The 24,788-nt window shown below is 39.6% G+C and overlaps 1 protein-coding gene across 1 annotated transcript; it reads left to right on the top strand.

Annotated features, from left to right (window-relative positions):
* The first annotated feature begins 865 nt into the window (after positions 1-865).
* LOC141779409 (lysophosphatidylcholine acyltransferase 1) lies at positions 866-24,760 on the top strand. The gene is made up of 14 exons (XM_074654220.1): positions 866-1,331; positions 7,832-7,971; positions 9,205-9,419; positions 13,352-13,464; positions 13,783-13,843; positions 14,416-14,474; positions 16,891-16,925; positions 19,128-19,182; positions 19,546-19,628; positions 20,266-20,391; positions 21,535-21,688; positions 22,176-22,274; positions 22,815-22,956; positions 23,195-24,760. The coding sequence occupies exons 1-14, from the start codon at positions 1,209-1,211 to the stop codon at positions 23,425-23,427; spliced, it is 1,638 nt and encodes a 545-aa protein (XP_074510321.1). The 5' UTR covers positions 866-1,208; the 3' UTR covers positions 23,428-24,760.
* The last annotated feature ends 28 nt before the right edge of the window (positions 24,761-24,788 follow it).

The following is a 24,788-nucleotide window of genomic DNA, read 5'->3' as shown; positions in this document are numbered from 1 at the left end:
TCCCAGTAAAATAACAGTAAAGAACTGGCAGCAGGGTTGCCTTTATGTTACTGTAAAATTAACATTTTTATACTGTCGCTGAAATTTACAGCTTTGTACTGTTAATGAAAAATACAGTTTGAACTGTTTTTTTTATTAATTTCACATTATTTTACAGTTAATTTACTGTTTAAAGATATAGCTGTTTTTCACCTTTCTTTTACATGATCTTACTGATTTGTTTTTATGCACTATTTAGGTTGTATTTTTTACATACATTTTAATAAACACTATGTTTTGCCTAGATGAATAGACTTAGCAGGTTACAGACATAGGAATAGTCACACTAAATACAATTAAAGGCACTTGTTAGGAAAAAGGCTATAATAGACTTGTTGACACTTTTCCCAAAAATGTCTGTCTATAGCTGGCTACAAGCACAGAATGCAAACCAGAACAACATGTGAGTGAAGAACAATAAAGCTAATTCACTGATTTTCCAATCATGTACAATGTACAAGCCTCACATGTGCAGATCAGGTCCCAGAATTAAAAAAAATACTGCATGAAGCTGTTACTGATGATACTTTAGACAGTTGATCAGCAGTAAAGTGCTGTTTTTTAAGAATACTATGAGCGTAATTTAACAGGTTTTCTTTTGTATTAACAGTAAAGCACTGTTTTTAGCAATAACAGGTTAATACTGTTGAAATCCTGCTGTAAATTAACAGAAATTGTTTACAGTGTATCTATCTATAGTAAAGCACTCTGGTGGCTAAGACTACTATTACAAATTACGATATTTTTGGATAGCTTTTGAAGGCATCATCACAGGTTTCCAGGACACACTGATATATATGGATGAGGATGTTGCTGCGCATGCGCCCTGTCAGGAGAGCGGAATCGTGGCTCCCTTTAGCATCCAGAGCTAGCGGGCTGCTGCTGGAGGAGGAACAACACGGTGTGGTGGAGGGAAGGAAGGCGTCCTGCGCACTGTAGGGCACAAATATATCGGCAAATATCCCCAGCTAATCCTTGAGCTAACCATTATCCCTCCATGCTGTCCGGGAAAAGAAGATAACGGTAATAATAAACCACTGCCACCTCAATTAGCCCACCGTGCAAAGGCGCTGATAAAGGGGAACTGCGTTTCTGCGTGAGAAGAGGAGTCTTTACCTTTTTATCTGTTTGGGATATTTGTGAATATATCTGCAGCCTCTTGTTAAAGAATGAGGTTACCTAGTAACAGACACTGTGCGATGGAAGGAGACGGGAAGAAGATGGACCAAGCTCCTCCGTTCAGAAACCCTTTTGTGCACGTCTTGAGATTCAGCCCTCTGGAGAAAGCAAAGGTGAGATTAGATATATTTTGCATGCTAATTAAACACATTTCTCTTGTGCAGCTGTGTTAACATGTTGCTGTAGTAGTTTGCAGCACAGTGGAGAGGCTGTCACCATCATTTAACTTGCATGTAGAGTCAGCTGAGCTAGTGTTAGCAGTGCTAGCAGGAGCAGCAACATACATGTTGCTTTCTCTCTCCATCCTGTGTTGTTGTTGCTTTGCTGCTTTAATGATGCTGGGAAAAGGCTGAGGGTGTTTTTTTTTCTTTAAAAATTGACGTTTAGCTGCAGCAACTAGGCTATTTCAACAATAGGATATATGAAAGATGGAAATCAAACACCTCTTCTCACCTCTCAGGAATCTGCTAACAATCCACTTAGAAAAATAAAGCTATTGGAGCATGGCCGCCTGTACAGGATGGGCCTATAGCTTGTTGCTCTTTTTAACTGTGATCACCTATCAGAAACATCAGAGAGTATTGTGTGTGTGGTATCTTTTATACCACGATTTGGTGTTTTTTACTAATGTGCCATTTATTGTATACACAGGTTCCCTTTAATTCCTCCATAGCTTTGTTGGTTTGTCTCATTCAATCAGCAACAACACGTGTGTGGATGGTGGCAGAATGGGATGGGAAAATTATTAATTTTTCCCAAATTTAACGTTATAACTTAAATATTTTAGTTTCTGCCATCAGTTGCATGATTCAATTTTTTCATTTTGCAGCATGGAGCAGATATGCAGCCCAGTTATCCCTCATTGGTGCTGATAATCAGATTTAGAGCTTCCAGGCTTCTCTGCAAAAAGGTGTTAACTTGCAGGCTATACTTCAGGCTTGCATACACTGGTTTTATATTTTAGAGCTTCACTGCTTCAAAAACTATTACAATGTATGCTTGAGATGCTGCCTGTAGAGTCATAACAAGACAAAAACTTATTACCAGATTGGAATTGTACTTAACAGTTAAAATTGTATTTTTTGTGCAAACATTTGTTTGCATTATGCATAGAAACCTCCACCCACCATGTATTCTTGTGAGCATTAGATTATCTTGCTCTTTGAAACTGGTGCTGCTTATATATTTGGAGGGACATGTGGGATCTGTGTAGTTCATCTCATATGAACTCTCTGAATATGGTGTGTGTGTGTGTTTACGTCAACCCTGAACCATGTGTTAGCCTTAATCAGTGCATCGATTAATAGATTCTGGTTCAATGTCACATACATTTCAGCAACATAGAGATTCAGATGAGGTTTGGGAGGATTTTCTTTTTTTATTTGTGTCCATGGGCTTAAGAAGCTGCGTCAATGTCTTGTGATGTTTGAGTACGTAGTTCATTCAATTCACACCAGAGAAAAGTAAAAATACTAACAAGTAAAATTAAAAATTGAAGCATGTATTCTAAAATAGTTTGAGATGAGTGCATTGTTGGTCATCCATAGCTCTAAGATAAACAAATACATAGCCTACATGTACTGTACTAAGTCTGCACAATATGGTATACTGTAAAGTATTTGTAAACATCGTGGAATTGGGACACAGCTGTGGGATATTTTCAGTAACAGAGTTCAGCTTCAGTTTTATGAATGGCGTTACTCTGGCATAGCAGGCATGAGCGAGTATCTTGTTACAAGTGACCTAGGGAGGCTCACACCCCTTTCTTTCCTTCTGGCTCATTTGACAGAGACTGAAGGGGAAAAAGGTAGAATGTCAAGTGGATCAAAGCCAAGGGAATAAACAAAGGAAGGTTTTCTGTTTTTTCATATAAGGAAATAAAATCAAGGAAGTTATCAGTGGAGCAATACACATATTACATTTATTTAGACAAATTGCAAAATATGCCCTGTGAAAGCTTGTTAACCACACTTTGTGATTTATAAGGGCAAGTTATAGTCACAATTGCAAAATGATGTTTGATTTTGATAACTTTGCCATGAATAAATGGACACATATTACACACAACTCCTTCATTCTCCCCTACAGTGGAATTTAATAAGTCATGTTCTTGGCAACAGAGCTTTTTCTTTTTCTTTTACGCATGCACATGTTGTAACTTTACATTAAAGATGATTCTTGTAAACACTAGGCCTATGTGCTGAAGTAAAAGTGGGCCATGACATGATGGAAATGAGTTTCCTAGTTGTTCTGATGTAACTGAGGATAACGGTTTTCAGCATGTTGAGCTGGTGTGTCTCGCTTTCGCATCCGCAGCAACACGAGGAAGATACAATCTACCAGTTGACAGACAGATGAACCCACAGAGTCCTTTTATGGGTTCAAAGAGAAAAGCAATTGGTTGTATGTGCTTCTGTTCTATTGTAAAATGACAGTGCTAAGAGACAGACTGTCACTGATTGGCATGAGATGAGGATTGTTTCACCAGTGTTACAATTACTGTAATGAAACCTATGCATGGAAGGTTTTGTTTTGTTTGTGTTGCAATTATTGGCCAGATGGATAATACAAGCAAGCAAACAAGCAAATCTGTTCTGGCTATATTAAATTTGTAAAATCTCCCATATTGGCCACTATGAGGGATTACAGATTATACTAGGAACAGATGAGTTGTGTTGGATTAACCCATGCCATGACGGCATGCTTGGTGTTCGACCATAAAGCTACATACGACTACATAAAGCTTAGCCTATGGGCTTAAATTAAATACCATCCTATTTGTAACGAGCCCAATTGGTATTGTTGTTCACAGTGCAGGAGTCTGTGCAGTAGACCCTACAATTGAGAGGAGCTGGAGATTTCTTTGCTAATCTGTGACTTTTACTTCTTTTTTGTGACAGAGTGTTGCTGTCAAGAAAAGGGGGCATAGTAGTAACGTGGATATGTCCTCCTAATAGGCGCACATTTGTCAGTTGACCCAAATCTTGGAGCAACTTGCAGATTCTCATTAGTAGGCTGTACTGTATTTCAGTAGCCTGACCTTTCAATCCATATAAAGATGCTCTTGCAGTTTTGCACCTTGATGAGCTAATGAATTGATCTACAGAGTTGATTAGTATGGACCTAATGTGAGAACACAGTGCAGTGTTTTTTGTTTCAGATTTTAGGTGTATCAGCAAACATTCCAGCCCTAATCTAGCCATAAAGCCTAGAAGTCGGTAATGTGTCAGAGGGCAAGCTGCTAATGTTAAAGTTGATTCAATTACCAGTTTAGGTTAGACAAGCCTAATTTACATTCCTTGTGTGATTTTTATTGGGGAACCCCACAAAGACCTAAATCTGTTTTGATCCTGCCAAAGCAGTAATGAGTCAATAGCTTATTTCCCACACTATCTATAGATCAGTATGTCTGTGTATTGGCATCCGAAACGGGCAAATGATGTGTTCCTCACATCATACATATTCTTCAGACAGAAGTTTAGGTTGAAAAAGGTTCAATAACTCTCAGTATAGTGTCAATAACACAGCATTGCTTGTCATTGAGACCTGAGGGTGTAGTTAAAGCAAAGCCTAAATAGAGTCTTACAGGAATGAGTCCTAAAACCAGGAAATTAGTTAACATTTTAGTACTTCTGGTCACCCCGTCTGGAAGTCAATGGGTTTTTAGTTAGATGCCTGAAATAAGGTCTTTGGTTAACACAAAGCTGAAGAGATTTTGTTTTGTTTTGTTCTACAATATAAAATACATCAATAAATACCCCACTCTTGGATTTTGAAGCCTTTATGTGTCTTAAAAAAAGGCAATTGCTAACAAGTGGCTAAATGAGACTACTAAACATCATCACGCCAACTCGTCCGTCTTTACTGCCTTGTTGCGTATACTCGAGCTCATGGGACCGTGGTGTAGTTCATTTATAGCTTAACGTTAGCTTTTTACTTCCGGCGATTGCATTTACACTTCAAAAACCATAAAAGTGGTGTTCATTTGTGGCGATTATCTTGCTGAACAAAACGTGTAAATATCATAAACGTGTGTTTGCCACAGAGCTTATTTCCTGCAGTATTCCAAAACCCAATGGAACAATCCCATTGGATTTGGTTGGCCTACAAAAATACGTCATCCCTGGAGCACTCCATTGGTCTCTACTATTTCTATTTTGATTTGTTTTTCATCTTATAAGCCTTTCAAACTCATGGAAGTATTACTATTTTTCATCTTCTCCCCGGTACCTGAAGCAAAACGTCCACACCAACACAGACCCTTTGTTTTTTTTGACACTGCTATTTTTGGCCTGAGTTCCAGCTAACAGTCTTTTGAGCTCCAGCCCCGCAAAGTATGATCACTTTATGCAAAGACACCGTAAAATATTACAGATTTCACTAATGATTATTATTAAGTGTTCATTTTGTTTATATGCCCCACACAGTACAACCGTATCAATGAGTTTGAGAAACTAAAGACTGTGCTGCATATTCTCCTTGACCTTAAACACAGTCTGAGAAGGTGTTTAGCTTTTAGTAAGTGTGAAACTGCATCTGAATTTTGAAAACAGGAAGCTCATACACACGTCTCTACTGCCAATAAAAAAGGTTACAGTTCAATCTTTTTATCTGTTAGAGGTTTTTTTCTCTGCTTTATTTAGCACAACTTCCTGTTTCAGTGTGGCTCTAGTCAAGAAAAGACAATACAACGTGATAGAAGGCACGGATTGTGGCCATGGTTGTGTGTTTGTCATCGTAAAAACATTTAGACCTATAGATCTGATCACGTAGTAAAAAGAAAAAAATTAGGATAAATAACTATCAGCTACATGATGGCTTCGAAAAAGCAAGTCGTTTTGGTTTGACAATGCGTTCAGAATTAAAGGATGCACCTTGAGTGTGAAACTGAAACGGATGCTTGTATCTACTTCCCTGACCTTTGGTTGCACATTGATGGTTAAAGATGCAGACTGGTTTCGACCTGGCAGGATCTTCTTCATCAGTGCAGAGATAATAACAACGGACTGGTAACATCTGGTTCACGATTGACTGGTTGACTGGTTTACATCTTGTTAGTAATACCTAGAAATGGCTACACTGTCAACATGGAGTAGAGTTCTGCAGTTTTAGACTAGCCTGTGATTCTGATACCAAGAAGCCCAAGTTCATTTTGTACATTTACAGTATTGCTACAATTTAGGCCCTACTACAATACAATTCCCAAGTTGCAGCGGTCCAGATAAATGTTTATTTTGTTTCCGCGTTCACTTTTAAGGCTGTGACGAGCCTTATTGCATGGATTTAAGATGCCTTATAATGCAATGCTGGAATTCACTCCAACTCCTAAAAAAAGCCTCTCTGCTTTTGTAGCATTGCTTTTATTTTAATTCCAAGTGACATTCATGCATTCTCATGCTTTGGGTCTGAATAAATCTTTTAACAAATGCATTATACAGTGGCTCTCTCACTGCATTCCTGGCAAGACCCCTTTTTATTATAAGGAAAAAAAGTACTTACTCAGTTGTTTGTTCTTTCTTGTGCAAAACTGTGTACTTCACATTTGTATAAAAAAAGAAAACTGTGTGGTAGTCATGTATAATTAATTTAAGTATCTGTGGAGGGATCTTGGGGGGGAAAGTAAACAGTTTAGAGGACTATGAAAAGAGAGAGAATATAGCGTGGTGTGTCACTGCGATAACAGTGGCAGGAGTAGTATGTAATGTCACGTTGCAACTTCCTCACCCAAAACCCAACAAACCACATCTATAAAAAAAAGTGTTACTATAAGAAGAAAACTCCAATTAGTGTCCAAAATGTGTTTACTGCTTATTGTCAGTAGTTTAACAAGCAGGCTTTAAATTGATTGATTTAAATGGACCATACTGTCAGACAAGAACTCTCCTCAGATTAGATAGTGTAGATATGCTTCACGCTGCCCCGTTGAGGTTGCGATCAAGACAAATATTGACAGAAGATAACCGCTGCTCTCAGGCAGTCATAAAAAGCTGTATAGTAAACAGTCACCATTTGACCCAGACAATGCAAGGCTCCTTTTGTTAGAGCATTCAAGAATGAAGAACACATGCTTGAACAAATGTAGCATTTACATGATTAGGATATATACATATGAATAAGAGCCATATTGTGACCGGAGAGCAGACACCCCCGTCCGATTTTAAATCGTCTAGTACAGGCCATGCTGCAGGCCCGCTGCTCTCTGTACTGTGTAGGACCGGCGGCACATAAGGGGAAAAAGAAAGCCTCTTTCTCAGCTTCATTACATGCTGGAAGTTAAACTACATATGCATTTTTTTTTCTTTACACCAGATGCTAATAGTTAATTGCTTCTCATAAGATGACGCCATCATTGTTTTTTGATGGGCTTTCCTTTTATTGTGCTTTCTCAAAGATGTAATAAAATCAGTTATGTTCTTGCGTAATGTCAGTCTGTTTTTAGAGTAAACTTTTGGTAAATTTGGTGATTTTTGGCTTTCACGGTTAAGACTTCACATTAAAAGGCATTCATTGTGAAGCCGATGTAAGTCAAACTGAGACTGTGACGGTAGAATGTGTACTGTTGGACATATTTCTTTAACGCTTTTCCTTTTCTCTTTTCCTCGATCTCTTCCAGATTGCATTAATGACAGTCACACTGTTCCCCATCCGTCTACTCATGGCTGCATTCATGATGCTGCTGGCTTGGCCTTTTGCCTTCCTGGCGTCAGTAGGGCGCTCGGAGACCACCGTCGAACCCCAGTGCCTCTGTAGGAGGTGAGTGCTTTGTTTTGCACTTGTGTGTGTGTCTGTCTGTTTGATGGTGAATTAAAACATTTTTTTATTTTGTATGCAATGGGCCACCTATCGATTTAGTTAATTGATACATTAATTGTAACTATCTCTTTTCTAGTAGTCCTTTACACCTGCGATTGTATGAATGCAACTGTGACAAGGCACATGAAATGTCTGACATGAGTTTTAGGTTAAAAGAAATCATCATATGATGTTACCTATCTCATTTTATTCTGAATAATTCTTGATAGTTCAGTTTGACCCTATGTCTCAGTCTTGTCCTCCGTACTGCCTGATTGTGTAATAGTCTGTCCAACAAACTCCTACAGCAGCTACAGGTCTCCTCTTCTTAAATACTAAAAATACAACCTGAAAGGTTAATGAACATTCAGTTTGAGTAATGTCATATTCATATAGGAGACTTGGGTATGGATGATGCTTGTAATTTAAATGTATGGGTGGGTTGGTGAGAGAGGTCGAGAAAGAAGATTTGTTTATTTTGTTTTTTTTAGACTGAGTCAAGGTCAAGTAGGGAGGAAAAAAGATAAGATAGTGGAATGCAGAGAAGACACAGGTGGGTACCAACCAAGATAGGGATAAGAGTAAGACTAGTTTAATACATTTACAAAATTATGTCCTGTTGGACAAAGAGCATGCCGAACTACTCTTCAACGTCACTGAGTGAAATTATTTTTTTTTCTTTGCACATTTTTAAGTTATCACTCCCCCTTGGATCTTTTAAAACTTTCATATCAAAGTGTCTATTATCAGGTCTATTTTAGTGCCAATGCCAGCTACTTAATGGCATTCTTAGCAAATCCAAAGTCCTGGCCAGGATGTCGACTGGTCTAAAGTGATGACAGTTTAGCATGTGACTTAAGTTGACCACGAAGAAAGAGGAGCGTCCAGTTGGGTAGAGGCAGAACAGAGTCAACTACACTAATTCTATATATGCAGTGGAAAAAGTGCCTCACATGATGTTAACAGTGTTATTCCTCACTGATAATGATGTCTTTTTTTAACTCTTGTCACGACTCACTGACCCCATTTATTTGATACCACAAGTTTACTCCAAAACTACCCAGCATTAATCTTCTATTTCAACTATGTCATGTCATTGGGCATATGCATCTATTATACTATCTGGTGTTGGAGATTTTACCCCCCATCTGCAGTTTTAGAGTGACCCTCACACATGCACGATCTTGTTTCCAGACTGGTGGACATAATTCTGAAGAGCATCATGCGGGCCATGTGGTTTGCGGGTGGTTTCCATTGGATGACTGTGAAAGGGCGAAGGGCATTGCCTGCAGAAGCACCCATCCTCACCCTGGCACCCCACTCCTCTTACTTCGACGCCATCCCAGTCACGATGACAATGGCCTCAATTGTCATGAAGGCCGAGAGCAAGGACATACCTGTCTGGGGCAGTAAGTAACAAACGCATACAACTATCTATGACTATGACCTATATTGTGAGCGGGGCGAACAGGCGATCTAAGGACTCCAGTCTGAAAAGAAGTGATCTGATTCTTCATGACAGCATCACATAATCTATTTGACTGAAGTACAGAATCTCTCTATGCATAGGCACAGTTATTACCCAAACTTGTTCAGCCACTTATTATGGGATCCAGGGAAGGTTAAGTATATACAGTATTCCCCTTATGTTGTGATGTACCACTTTGTAAAGGGCAGGTCACACCAGTTTCTGTGATTTGTTGCTGCTGTATCAGTAAACAGAGGGGATTGCCCAATCTACATTGCAGAAATTCTTTGCAAGAGTTGAAGCCAACTACAGCTTGGCTAATGTTCAAATGTGTAAACACACGGAAAATACACATGCCTTGATGAAGAGGAAGCAGATGATATTTCCAAAAATATGAACACTGACTTGTCAACTCTGACTCAGCAAGTTCATTTTGTAAATGATTATGACTTTTCAACCTTCTGCGGTTTTGTTACACGGTCCTAATGACGTTGCTAAAGTCATAAAAACCATCCATGACTTGAGGAAGCAGAAATCAAATGCACTTCTCTGGTTGAGTGATCACACTCAGACTGGGGAAGGAAAATATCTCAGTATTAACTGAAAATACTTAATGCCATGGATCTAAAGATTAAAAGTTAGTCTATCAGACATAATAGCCAAGGAATTCTTTTATTTTACATTATTGACAGAATTGTAAGCTGGCTCACGAGCCTCAATTTTGAACCTGAACCAGGGCTCCATGGGGACTGAAATCCTACCTGAACCTCACAGTCTCTGTATGTTTTGTTTCAACCTGCATCTCTGACTCAGTTCCTACCAATCAATTAATCATGTTTAGTGCTGCAACAAATTATTATTTTCATAGTTGATTAATCTGTTGACTTTTTTCTCGATTAATTGATTAGTAATTTGGTCTATAAAATGTCAGAAAATTGTGAAAAAATGTCAATCATTGTTTCACAAAGTCCAAGATGACGTCCTCAATGTTTTGTATTGTCCAGAACTCAAAGATATTCACTTTACTGTCATAGAGCAATAAAGAAACCAGAAAAAATGCACGTTTAAGAAGCTGGAATCGGACAATTTTTACTTTTTTTTTCTCTTAAAAAATTACTCAAACCGACTAGTCCATTATCAAAATAGTTGGTGATTAATTTAATAGTTGACAACTAATCAATTAATTGTTGCAGCTCTAATAATGTTAGAGAAAATGGTATCTCAAATGAAATCATCCACTTCCGTTGTTGCCATTAAATTGTTAAAGGAAGACTTTATTGTGACTTTATCATATCACCACTGCCGGTGATGGATCCCGCCAAGCAGCAGGATCATTCAGATAGCTACCTGGACTTATTGTCGGTTCACATGCAGAGGTCAAGCAGGCCTTGTTCCGTTGCAGTCAGTACACACAGTAGTGTAACAGCAGATCCTATTAACTAGCCCACGAGTTCAGTTACCTGTCTAGTTGCCAGTTTAAGCATTTGTTCGTATACCCCTGGCAGCAGCAGGACATGCAGTGAAAGGCCTAGGTGTGTGTTATTTTAACCTCCCTTTCTCCTCCTCCTGCTCTGCCAACAAGGCAGTAATTGGCCTCTTTGTTACCTCCAGGCTGAGTGAAGCTTGCCAAGTTACTGCAGCCTTATCTTGCTTGTGTTGCAGGATTGAGACCATATTTGGACACTTTTACCCATAGGTCATCATTGTCAACATGATGTTTTTTGAAGAAACCTCAGTAGCATATGGATACATGGACATACTATAGATCTTACATTTTCAGGATTCATTTATAGTATTATTTTTGGTTAAAAGGTTATCCACCTGTGTGTCTGCTCATTTTTAGTTTGATTAGTCATGCTGGCCTCTCAGTAGGAACCAGGCACCAGTGCCTGGCCAAGCAAGTGGAATCCAGAATAAGCATTAAGACCTGATCAGCCACAGTGACGTGTGTAGAGTGTCTCTCAGGGTACCAGCTAGAGCCCTAATCCCTTCCTGTCGGCAGACAGCTCACAGTTGGAATCAATTTCTTCATAGCCTAACTCTCTTCTTTCTTCATTTTATGTTGTTCCCACTCTCCTTAACTTGTTGTGTTTCTCTCTCTCTCTGTTTGACTCTGTGTCTCAGGGCTTTTCTGTGTATTGATAAAGATGGGATGTACAGGAAAATGCTTCCATCATCTCAAAAAAAGCCTCTGCAAGTTTAACCTAGAATATTGAACCCAGTCTTTGTCAGATCACAGTTCCTCTTTCATTTCCTTGTACATTTTTCCTCAGTAGTTCAGCTGTGTTGACCAGGTCTCAAATGCAGGAGACATCCTCAGTCTTTGCCCTGCAAAATTGTACACTTTGCAGATATATTTTAGTTGAGTTGTCCTCTCATAGTGCACTCACGTTGTGTTCATTGCATTACTCTGTCCGACCTTTCAAGAAGGTTGTCTTGCTCTAACACAATTAAGTGGCTGTGGAAAGGAAGTGAAATTGACATGGTGTCACTCCCGTGAGAACATTTTTGTTAGGCTGTCACATTGCTCTTCAGAAAAATAGAAGTTGTATAGTGGTGAGTGGGCTGTTGTGTGTCACTTAGAAATCAGGTTTGTTGCAATGGTGCTTTTGTTGTTTTTGTTAAACTTTTGAGGCAAATACAGTTTGGCTTGGTGGTAACTTTTAATTAATATTACAATATAAATCACATTTTTGTAATGGGTCAGTATCAATCATGATATTGATGTGTGTAAAAAGTTCCACTGAAAGTTTCTAAAAGATGACTTTGAGTTATCGCCCAGCCCCACAATACATGAGCACATTTAGCTCATATCAATCAATGTAGAATTAGTCTGTTGATGCTCGGCCATTTTCGCATTAGAATATGTGTATATATTTATGAATTTCAGTTTTAAATTCTTAATAACTGATCATCACCAGCCCAGCCCAGCAGTGCCAGACTCCACCGCTGCTATCGTTTACGTTTTGCTGTGTCACTTGGATTTCTTGAACCTTAAATTATTTCTTAAAACCCCATCGGCCGCCCAAACACTGACTGGATTGTCAACATTGTAACTAGAACTATGATGTTTCTAGCCCGTAATCAGAGAGGGAATCCCGACCTTTCGTGCATTTGTGATCAACATGTTAGACTCATTCAGACTTATGGAACCAGCATTGAGGAACACATGCTCCTGTGTTAGGTAGAGAAGTTACATCATCTATATAATAGGGCTTTTCCATTGGCACTTATGGCAGCGACGAGTTAAACCACGCCGCGCTGATTTGCATCTCCATTGCCAGTTTTAGCGCACCGAGCTGTGTCGCGCGGTGCCCGAGACCATCTCCGGAGTCTGGCCAAAGTGCACCCGACCTGCCTCCAAGCAGGTTGCGGTGACGTCTTGCCGGCCGCGGCTAACCCATGACGACCCTTCTTCTCCCCCTCAAACAAGCGTGTGTTGTGTGCGAGACTCAACTCTGTGCAGGAGACCAGAGAGACTTTTTTAAAAGTCTGTAAAGACGAGCTATGCTCTCTTCTCTGGCTGGCTTTTCTTAGCCGGTACAGTGAAGTGTTTATGCTACTGAATCAGATTGTTTTAAAGTCATGATCTGATGATCATAATGTTAATTTCAAAATAATTTACTGTTTTTGGCAATACAGACATGGCCTGTATTACCAGGTTAAGTGAAAATGGCTCAGATTTTGCAAATTCCAGTTAGAAGCAGAAGTCAGAGTTTACCCCTCTCCCTCCACTAAACCAACAAATGCAGCAGATACAGATAATGCAGAGAAGCTTTAGTTGCGTAGCTGTCTAAAGAAATTAAAAAAAGAATAACAGTTTCTGTATTCATTTGCATTTTCTGTTCTCTGTTTCTGCTTTCTTGCTTCCAGCTTTGATTAAGTACATCAGGCCAGTGTTTGTATCACGGTCCGACCAGGACTCCAGGAAGAAGACTGTGGAGGAGATCAAACGCAGAGCCCACTCTGGAGGGGAATGGCCTCAGGTAAACAGATGGAAACTCTGGTGCACTCTTGTGTATGTGGTTGTGGACCACGCATACACGTAACAGAACCTGATTTTAACATTAATGGACTTTATTTGGATTGTTTTATAACATCTATGCCAAACGGAGGACAATATCAAGCAATTATCCATTTTTAACTATGATTTCCTGAGGTATGGGGGCCATACATACTGAGCATCTGACTTATAGCAACTTGCAATACGATGCAAGCGAATACAGTACACATAGTTATTCTTTGTACCATTCTGTTTAGGAAATGGTAACTGATTTTTGTAACCATCCCTTCTTTCCCCCCAGATAATGATTTTTCCCGAGGGAACATGCACCAATAGATCTTGCCTAATCACCTTTAAGCCAGGTAAAGCTCTCCCCCTCACCATTTTTCTTCTTATTCAGCTTTCCTCTCATTCTCTTCCTTTTGAAGTCACACTGCTAGCTTGCTATAACATGCACACAATATGTCATACTCAACCTAGTGAGCACTCATTTAAATTAAATCACCTATTGAATTATTGTCCAATTTAGCTTTAAGTGTGATGTGTGGTCTTAATCGTCGAGGAACTAAAGTCATTGCTGGCATTCCCAAGGTTGGAATTATGATGTGAAAGTTGAACCTGACATTTGCCTTGTGACTGATTTTCTGTAATAAGAACATTTGTGATTAGATAGACGAATAACAAATAGGTCTAGGGTTGGGCAATTGGCTGTATCTATGGCTGATGGGCTTTATTTGGCAGATGTTTGAATAACCAAATGAGTGGATTTACATTTCTGCATTGGTTTCACTGGTGTTTTTGACAGTAAAATTTCATTGTGTGCACTTTTTCAAACATGTTATTAATATTCTGATTTGTGTGCTCTTGTTCTTAACCCAATTTATTGTTAATGCAGATAAATCAAATTAAAATAAATATTTTTTTACTCTTGCAGGGGCATTCATTCCAGCTGTACCAGTGCAGCCTGTGGTGATTCGTTACCCTAATAAGCTGGTAAGATTGGTTATGGTTACATTAGTAACACACGCTTAATGGCACGGTTATTTGTAGGAAATCTCAGTCACAATTTATTTTTACGCAATCAATTAAATGATATCTGTTTGATATTGAAACTTAATATCAAACAGATAGGGGGTAGATTGTGTCTCCTTTTTTGCAGCTAAACTGTGTGATAAATTGCAAACATGATTGGTGTCACACAGGTTTCCCTCAAGAATAATCAGTAGCCCAACATTTGCTCACTGATTCCCATCAACAACCCCTTCTATAGCCTGTTCTTTCATTTAGCAGATAGACTATAATACAAACTAAACACTTAAGAGTACCAGGAGTACGTATCAGCCAGGTATCCCAACTGTATCTACATATGAGAGGTGCATGTTATGCAATTGTGGCAGTGCTAGGAGATTACATTACATGAATGGTCTGCAGTACTAAAATACTAGCACTCTGTATTAGTTCCGTGAGGCATTTGCATGGGCCATATTGTGTGTGTGTCTGTATGTATACTATGCATGCCCTGTAGCCCGCTTGGCACCTCACCAGAGTCTCACTCAGTGGGTAGGTAAAGATCTTGCCGGTCACATGGTGGGAAGAATGATATTTCGGTTATATATAGTATCCACGAAGGAGAAAATGTTCCGAGTAATGCAGAAATATCAGCAAACTCAGCAGAATAATATAAGGTGCTGTGAGATCCTCCTTCAGTCAACACTTGGTGTCGTGGTCATATTGTGCAATTTTTTTTAAGCCCTCAGGGTCTGGTTAGACAGCGATGTTGTTTAAATATGAGGATAGCGGTGCACATTGTCAGACTCGGTCCATCCTGGAAGGCATTCATAGTGTTGCACTCAGTTTTTTTTCACATGAAATGTGACATAAATAGTTGTGTACCAAATGAAAAAAGGGTTAGAGAGAAAGAAAGTTCAAACCCTGGCTCCTTTCTCCGCTTCGCACAGCTGGCCAATCACGGCGTGATGTGGGTGTAAATGTCAGATTGTCTGTTTTGGAAAGTTAAAGAAATTGGCGGACACAAACAGTGGCTATTAGTAAATTGTCTGAATCTATGTTTAAAACCAATGGATACCTTGGGTTTTCTGGTTTCAAATGATACCAGTATCTTCAGTCTAGCTTTAAAACTGACGCGTTACTATTACGTTAACTTTGACAGCCCTAATGTAGATACAACTGGCCGTGTGCATATAGGACTCATGTGGTCACAGCAGCAGTTTTGAGTGACTGTATTGTTTTGTTTTATTTATGAAACATTAACATCTGTTTATTTTTTAATTTATGATTCAAACTTTACTTCCCATTGTGCTTCAAAACAGCCCATGGCAATAAGTATCAATAAAGCTTTTTACTGAGAAAGCAATTTGTCCTGTTCCAAGTTCTGGATGCTCAGATGATGCTGAGTTTGTCAACTAAACTCATTTGTGCCTGGCATTCCGTGTAGAACGACGGACTCTCGATTCAGCTACTGGCAGGCTAAAGAGGCTGATTTAGTTGAAGTTGTTTGAGTCGGGTTATGAGAAGAATTCAGTGAAGCGTGCAGAGCCACTTTCTGATAGCCTCACTGGGAATCTGGCTAATCATGATATGACTCAGAAGGCAAGTCCAAGGCATTGCTCAGGCTTGTTGTTAGCGAGGCTGTGGAAAAACCAACAGAGGACAGTGAGAGAAGGGATTGTTTGATGATCTTCTAAATCCAGCAGTCTCTTACTGAAGGAAGTAGTGCTTTGATGTTTATGCAATATTTGAGGCCTGTTGCATAAAAATCACAATGTTGCAAAACATGAGTGGTGCCAGTCCTTAAACTGTGGTTAGGTTATTGAAATCACATGGTTGACACATGTCTTAAGTATAAAAACAACCATTTGCTAAGTCACTGTGTTTACATGAACTTTCTTAACTCCAGTAACTCCCCACTTTTTGCAGTAACCTGATTTCAGAAATGTCCATGTAAACAGGAAAGCAGGTTTTCTAACCCGGTTAACACAAGTACATTTCTGTTTAGGAGACCTTAGCACTTAGCCATGTCAACCCAGAGCTGAGAGTTTAAATGTCCACATTTGTATTTAAAATAATCTCAAATTTAAATATCCTAAACAAATATGCATACATTTTTTTTTTATAGTAGGTGGCTGTGGAATGTTGTTATGCAAACTACATTTAAACCACTGTATTTTGAGTAAGTGCATGGGAACTGACGTCCTGCCTTAACCTGATTACACAATTATCTGGTTTTTGGTGTGAAAATAAGCATGTAAGCTTTAGCCTCCTATTTAGTGCAAGAACAGCTGCAGGAAGGAAGTTAACAATTGATTGAAAACAATGCATTCTGGAAATATTATAATAAGTTTTATTTCAAACTATCTAGTAATGTCTTTGTGTCATGTACTTTTTACAGGACTCAATCACATGGACGTGGCAAGGGCCTGGAGCGTAAGTACACAATTTCTTCATTTCATATATGGTGTGCTTCAGTTTCTACCTGTTGCTGTTAAAATACAGTAGAACATGTATCTGCATCAGTGGGGGTTTTTTTTGGTGGTTTTTTAAGTAACAGCAACATTTTTCATAAATAAATAAATAAAGTAAGCTCAAGTTCAATACAGAAATGCTGAAACTTAATATTATGTAGTAATGCTGTTTTGTGATCTTCCAGACAACAATTATCACCAAAATTATATATAGATATGATATTATTATTATATTGTATTTAGATTAAATGACTAGAACTACTGACTACTGAATACAAATAGAATATGAATGAAAAAATAAAAAAGCTTTTTGTAGTGCTTATTGATAGTGTCTGTCTCTGTTCTTCTCAAGGAAATTAACTGTAGGGATATCTTCTTTTTTATGATTCTATGATTATATGAATGGATTACACACAAGGTTGACATTAATTACATTCTACAATTCAAGTGCCGGCTACTATTTTGGAAACGAACATTGTGGTCTGAACTAGAATCTCAGCAATGAGGTCTCAAATAGACTGGAAGCAGATTAGTTATGGCTGCAGGAAAGAGACTGCCCTTGTTATCGGTCTCTGTAGCTTCCTCAGAATACTATGTCCTCATCATTATGGTGGGTCTTTGAATGCAATTGGCTGTCTTCCCAGCTCAGCAGAGCAGAGCTATACATTGTTTGACTAAATCTCTAAAAGACACACACAGACTCTAACATACAGTGTGCATATAGAGTAGTAGTAGAAGTGACATTTCCTCCCAAACATGTCAAAGTGATTTTAAGAGTAATACCACATTTATATTCATACCTGGATTGAGTTTAGACACATAAAACGTTACGTTTCGATGTAAAAACCTGTGGAATTTACATTAGCAGAGTACGTTAGCACATCATTAACTAGTGTTAACACAATGCTACACAAGCTACTGAAGGTATACTGAATGTATACACGTGATGCTTTTTCTTTACAATGATTGCAACAGTGAATAAAAGACCTACCCGGATCTTTACAGGAACAATGTTGTTCCTTAATTTCATTGTCTTCTGTCTTGATCGGTTATGTGGTGGTTCACTTATGATCTGTAGGCTTTAGCTTCTATCTTTATTTTTTTTAACATGTATTCACTGCTGAATCAGTTTGGCATCCTCCTAACAAACGCATATTGTAGACCAGGGGTTCTCAACCTTTTGTAACTCGAGGCCCACTTCCGATTGTTAAAACATTTCCGAGGACCACCTTCCCAAATAAATAACAAACTGGCCTGTAAATGTGTTATGCCACTGTCAGGTGTAATGACCCACATAGATATTCAGCTTACCCTCACCCATCACTGCCTGCCATTATGATTCCAAGTATTCAGGGTCATATTTCCTCACCACACACTTTTACTGGTTTCAAAAATGATAAATTTTGTGTCACCTCATCTGTGACATATATATCTGTAAAGGGGAGACTCGTGGGTACCCATAGAACTTTTTTCATTCACATACTGTATCTTGAGGTTAGAGGTCAAGGGACCCCATTGAAAATGGCCATGGCAGTTTTTCCTCACCAAAATTTAGCGTAATTTTGGAGCGTTATTTAGCCTCCTTTCCGACAAGCTAGTATGACATGGTTGGTAACAATGGATTCATTAGGTTTTTCTAGTTTCATATGATGCCAGTATCTTCACTCTAGCTTTAAAAGTGAGCCCGCTATAACCTCTGAAATACAGAATAGCGGTTAATCTAAACATTAGGCAGCACCTTCGCGGCCCACTGGGTGGCTCTCCGAGGCCCATCAGTGGGCCCCGGCCCACTGGTTGAGAATAGCTGTTGTAGACCTTTCTGTCTGCTTCTCTCTTTTTAATTTTTCCAAAAATTTGATAATGTTTCTTCAGGGAGTGCAGCTAGTGACAGCTTGATGGAGTAGCAGTGGAGCTTAGCGAAGGGTGAATTATGCAAAACCTGAATCTAAATTGGCAGAAAAAAGTATTCTCTTGTCGTCCCTATGATTTATTGTATGATGGCAAAACATAATTGAAATTTCTGAAAAAAGTGAAGTGGTGCCTTTAAAATGGACTGTACTGTGTATTCTCAGTGTTAAATCATTTGCCCCATTGACATGGACATGGAAATGTGTCTGTATTTGTTTGTTGTTGTTGTTGATGATGATGTCCTGTTATCATCCAGGTTTGAAATCTTGTGGCTGACACTCTGCCAGTTGCACAACGAGTTTGTGGTCGAGGTAAGCGTGAAATTGTCTCTCCATACTGCATGTCTTAATGTCCCTGTAGATCAAGCCATATTGATTCATGATGATCGCTGCGCTTGCAGCATTCCAAATTATTGAATGAATGCTATGTGACAGAAAGCCATCATTGATTTCATCATGCAACAGCACAGACACTACAAATTTGTTCTCCTTTCTGTGTTTTATGCATTTTTTTTTATTTCATGCAGGGAAATACATGTTTTTTTTCATTTGTCCTAAATAAATGAAATGTATGTTTTTTTGTAAATATAATTTAATGTCCATACAATAATAGAATATCTTGTCATGTTTGAGATTTGGCTAATTAATAATTTCCATCTCTCTCTTTCTCTGCAGTTCCTTCCCATCTACACACCCTCAGAGGAGGAGAAAAAGAACCCTGCTCTCTTTGCTACCAACGTGAGACGTATCTTGGCCAAGTGAGTTCAGTGTTCACATGATTTGTGGCAGTTCATCCTTTGAATGTGCAAAAAGCAAAGTGGAACCAAAATGAATGAGGTATCCAGTAATAACTCTCAACAGCTCACTTATAGACAACAAACAACAACATACATTACTTTTATTTTGTCTTGTCTCGAGCAGTTAGACACAGCGCTCCATCACTCTATGGCTTTGGCCTGAAAGGGGTGACTAGGTTTTAAAGGGAGATACAAATGATTTACTGTTTCATGATTTAATGCATGAGCATTAATCATGTGAAAGATCACAAATGTCATCCTGCATTGAGTATAACACCTGAACCGGTATTCACATTCTGTACCACCCAACATCGCTGTACATGTAAACCATGTTATGCAGTGCTCAGGTTGCAGAGGCTATACTTACTACCTGTGTTACCGTTCACTCCCACACTCTGTGCTTCACTACTTGAAGCAGCAAGGGATGGGAAATGTACGTTCTACAGATGGACAACAAACAAAAAAACTACACACGTTGTTCTCAACATCAAAGTAGTCATATTGGCTACTACATTGACCTTCACGAGCCTTCAGCGAAGTTTGTATTGATTTGCAACACACTGATGTCCCGTCATTGTCTCCTGTGTGCCATGCTCAGAGCCCTGGGGGTACCCATCACAGACTATTCATTTGAAGACTGCCAGCTGGCCATGGCAGAAGGCCAGCTCAGGCTGCCAGTCGACACCTGCCTGCTGGAGTTTGCCAAGCTCGTCAGGAGACTGGGGTGAGTAACTCAAACCTTCCAATGCAACGCTCCCATCAAAGAGAACCAAGTGAGGGGCAAGGGGGGTGAGACAGGGGCAGAATACTCACCAAGCACCACAGGGACCCCGGATTCAATATCTGGCAGTGGATTCCAGCAGACGCAACTGGTCGTGTGCACAGGTGGTGAAGGCAGTTTGTGGTTTGTGTCCTTGTCGCTTGGCGCTATTGACTTCCACTGGTTGGTCAGGTGCCTGCACAATATGGTATCTAGAGGGGGGGATAGTGTCATCGCCACACATGGTTTCGGTTTCCTGGTGAAACTCCTCTCTGGCAGGTGAAAAGAAGCACCTGGCAGCAATATGTGTGTTGGTGGAGGCACATGACTGTCTACTCCCTCCCCAGTCCAACAGTTGGCAGTGATAAGGACCACTGATGGTGCAGGGGGGAGGGATAGGAAATGGTGTGGACAAAATACCTCAAACAGTTCAACAAAATGCATCTAAAGCATCTAAAATTATTGGATCCCCGTTACCACAGTTGCAGGACATTTACACCACTCGCTGCAGGAAGAAAGCACTTTGTATCATGCAGGACACAAGTCATGCAGCATATACACTTCTCTCTCATCTCCCTTCAGGGAAGCGCCTACAGAGCATTAGAGCGCGGACCTCTCGCCTCAGAGACAGTTTTTACCCTCAGGCGGTCAGACTACTGAACAGTAGCACTAAATGAATGCAGAGCTGTGGATTGTTTTATGGATGTTTTAGGTTGTTTTATAATTTTATTCTCAGGTATTGTCTTATTTATTGTAGTATTTATCAACTGTACTATTTATAGATTTTAAGGGCTGAGAGAGAGCCAGGGTAAAATGCATTTCATTGCATTTCACTGTACACTGTACTTTTAAATGCATGTGACAAATAAACTTGAAACCTTGAAATGCAGCCCAAGAGACTACAGTTTAAAAAATGTTCAGTGGAATTCATACAACTCCATGGTATAGTCTTAAAAAAATGACACAGAAACAGTGTCCCCTGTTGTACTGACTGTATCGTTTTGACTGTTTTTTTCTCTTTTGATTGTGGCTTCTTCTCCATTTCCTTGTTCGCACTATGGCCAAGTTAATAATTAACATACAGTTCATTCCCCCTCGCTGTCTCAGGCAGAAACCCCGGAACACGGAGAAGGTTCTGCAGGATTATGGGAACAGAGCCAGGAAGCTGGAAGGTCAGAAGCTGGACTTGGATGACTTTGCTCAGTTCCTCGACGTGCCAGTTTCAGAGATGCTGCGAGACATGTTCTCTCTTTTTGATGAGGTAAAAGAAACGCTTTTTTTCATTCACTACCATGATAGCTCTACTGTCTTCCTCAGTGACCCCACTACCAAATAACTCGCATTGTGTCTCTTACTTCATTATGACTCGCATTATGTCACACTTGCATTCACTGCAAATATAGAAATGCAATACAACAATGTAGTTACAATATATAACTTAGAGATGTGATATGAATGTAGTGAGCCAGTCAGTTGACAAAGTGCTTCTATTAAAAAACACAGTTAAGACTAGAGGCTGGATTCAATACCAGATGCTTTCTGGAAACTAATCACCGCACCTTGCTCTTCATTCGGGGATACATTTGCAGTATACTACTCAAACAAATAATACAGGTTTTATTGCAGCAATGTGTTCATGACCAAAACAACAATCACCCGCAGCTACTTCTGTGAAATAAATAAATAAGTAGCCTCGCTCACATCCTCTGTCTTCATCTTTCGTTGTTTTTTCTTCTCCTTTTTCCCAGCGTGAAGATAACTGCATGGATATCAGAGAATACGTGATAGCCTTATCTGTCGTGTGCAGACCTGCCAAAACTCTGGAAACGATGAAATTGGCCTTCAAGGTATGTTCTGTTTCAAGCTCTACGCTTATCTAACCACCAGGCAGAATAGAGTTCTCTGCGCTTGTTTAGGATCAGCGTGACATTTGCTCCCCTTAAAATGCCACTCACTGTAGGTTGTCTTGTGTTTTGCATAACAGAGTAATTAAATAGTTCTAGCTTACTGACACATGTTTACACGTTTTGTTCCCCCCCCCACCCCCATGTTCTTGCTCAGATCTGCATTTCTTAACAGACGAGAAGTGCACTTGTGGGTTATCATTGCAACCAATCTGTTGGTGTGACTGCATGGAAACCAAATTCTGAGTCATCGTCATGTTTTCACTTGAATTGGTTTTCATTGTTCTGAAAGTTGAGCAACCTCTGTGACCTTGTATGGGCTCATGAAACCCATACAAATGTCTTATTTAGAATACCATCAATTATTTCAGAAAAAGGGAACCCACTTACAGAACTATTTCACTGGCTCCTAATCTGACAACCCTGTCAGAGGGGAGTCAAAGAGATGACACCTGCATTTCTCCCCCGTTGTATCTTTTCCAGATGTTTGAGGCAGAGGAGGACGGGGCCATCACAGAGATGGAGTTGGCAGTTATTCTGAAGACAGCTTTAGGGGTGACCCACCTCAGCGTGTCACGTCTGTTTACCGCCATCGATCCCAAAGACACAGGGAAGATCACGTTTGGTAAGAGGCCGAATAGAATAAACCATCTCTGGTCAGTGATTGACCTAAATATTTTTTTTGATATTTGCATGGACATCAAAGCAGTAGTCTTTTTTTCCTGGCTTTTCTTTTTCCCTCTCATGAGGAGCAGTAGATTCAACAACCAGGCCTCTTCAGTTTTAACACTCTGGTCATTTTTTTTAGGCCTTTTGTCTCATGTTGTCTTTGTCTCTGGCGCCCTCCTGTGGTCTTTCCACAGATAAGTTCAGATGCTTTATGGAGCAGCACCCAGACTTTGCTGAGGACTACCTGTACACAGAAAACGCAGGCCTCCACAGCGGCCCCTGCCACGGTCACCAAACGAAGCCCGGCCTGACTCTCCGGAACCTGCAAGGCACTGCCACCACCAAAACAGCTAACGGTATCTGCCCCGACTTCAGCCCCAAAGACCACGACGGCACAATAGATGGACTTTTCAAAAAACACAACTAAAAGGGTTTAAAAATGACACCTCTCCTGGTGAGATGGTGTTGTGTGTGGGGGGAGGGGTGGAGGGTAGTTGTTTGTTAGAAACTTGTTTGAACAGTAAGGGACTACATTTCAGTAACCACAACTACAAAAATGAAAAAGTTTACCTTACCCTTTTTTATTAGTATTGTGTCCATGCAATTTCTGAGGTTATTTTCAGCCGGGTAACAGTTTTATTTTGTTATAAATTCCTTTTATTTTATTTTTTTTCTTGCAAAGATCGTCAACTTGCCAAACAATGGCGGTTTCCGATACAATGCTTGAATACTTGAAGGGCAAGCACTTATCCAAATTCCTGGGGGCAAATGTTAATTTTCTTTTTTCCTTTTCCCTCCAACATAGTGCTAACTGTGCATGTTTTCAACATGAGGGAAGCAAGAAAAAGCCCTGGAAAAGTGAAGTTTTTAGTGAGATCATTGTTGGATTCTCTTTTATTTGTAACTTGTATCTGTTTCCTCTCTTTAATGGTAGCTGCCTTTTTAACTGAAAGTGCAGAATTGCATGGGCTCATGTTATTTTGAGCAGGATTATTTATCTAAAGAAGGGGAGGCCTGAGGCTACCGGTGACAATTGGTGAGCTACAGTAGCCACATTCGAGGTGAACTCTGGCCTCTATGAGTTGACGGTCATAATTGCTATGAGCCTGTTACATATACAGTGATATATTTGATTTAGCTCAGGGTTCAGTGACAAAAATGAAAAATTTAACTTGTATGATGTCATCATTTTTGGCGCTCACTGGGTTATGTGCATGTCTTTTATGTCTTACGACATCAGTACTCTTCTGCCCAGGCATTCCTCATTCACATTGACTTCAGATTTATTTCAGGTTGGCAAATTCAAGTGTCTTTTTTTATTATTGAAATTACACAACGTGGACCAAAAATGCATTGGGTGATGTTATGTCACCCGTCATGTTTTTACTTTCCTTTTCAGTCAGTGGTGTAATGGCAGTAAGGGGGGGAATTTACAATGTGTGGCCATTGAAAGCACATTCAGTAAGGTGGCTTTGTTGGGTATTCTAAAGGCAAGGTCATACTACTTCCCTTTCTGTCTTACACTGCTACAATTTTATTCATTCCAACCATTTTCACAGCATAACCTCAGTCTGTCTGAAACTCCTACTGTTCCGGTGTTAAACGATGTAATATTTAAACATTGACCACTTAATCAACTGTTATTATTCACTATCGGAGTCATGTTTTAAAGGAGATCCAAGCACCTTTGCATCCAATCACATTCGAGGGACCAGTTTGGAATTGGAAAATATCCACCTGTGGTAATATTTATGCCTTGTTTGTTTTTGTTTTTAATGTTGTTCTAAT

Source organism: Sebastes fasciatus, chromosome 12 (assembly GCF_043250625.1).
Source record: "Sebastes fasciatus isolate fSebFas1 chromosome 12, fSebFas1.pri, whole genome shotgun sequence".
NCBI classification, from domain to species: Eukaryota; Metazoa; Chordata; class Actinopteri; order Perciformes; family Sebastidae; genus Sebastes; species Sebastes fasciatus.
The sequence above is the reverse complement of the archived record's forward strand: the minus strand, read 5'-3'. Positions and strand labels throughout refer to the sequence as shown.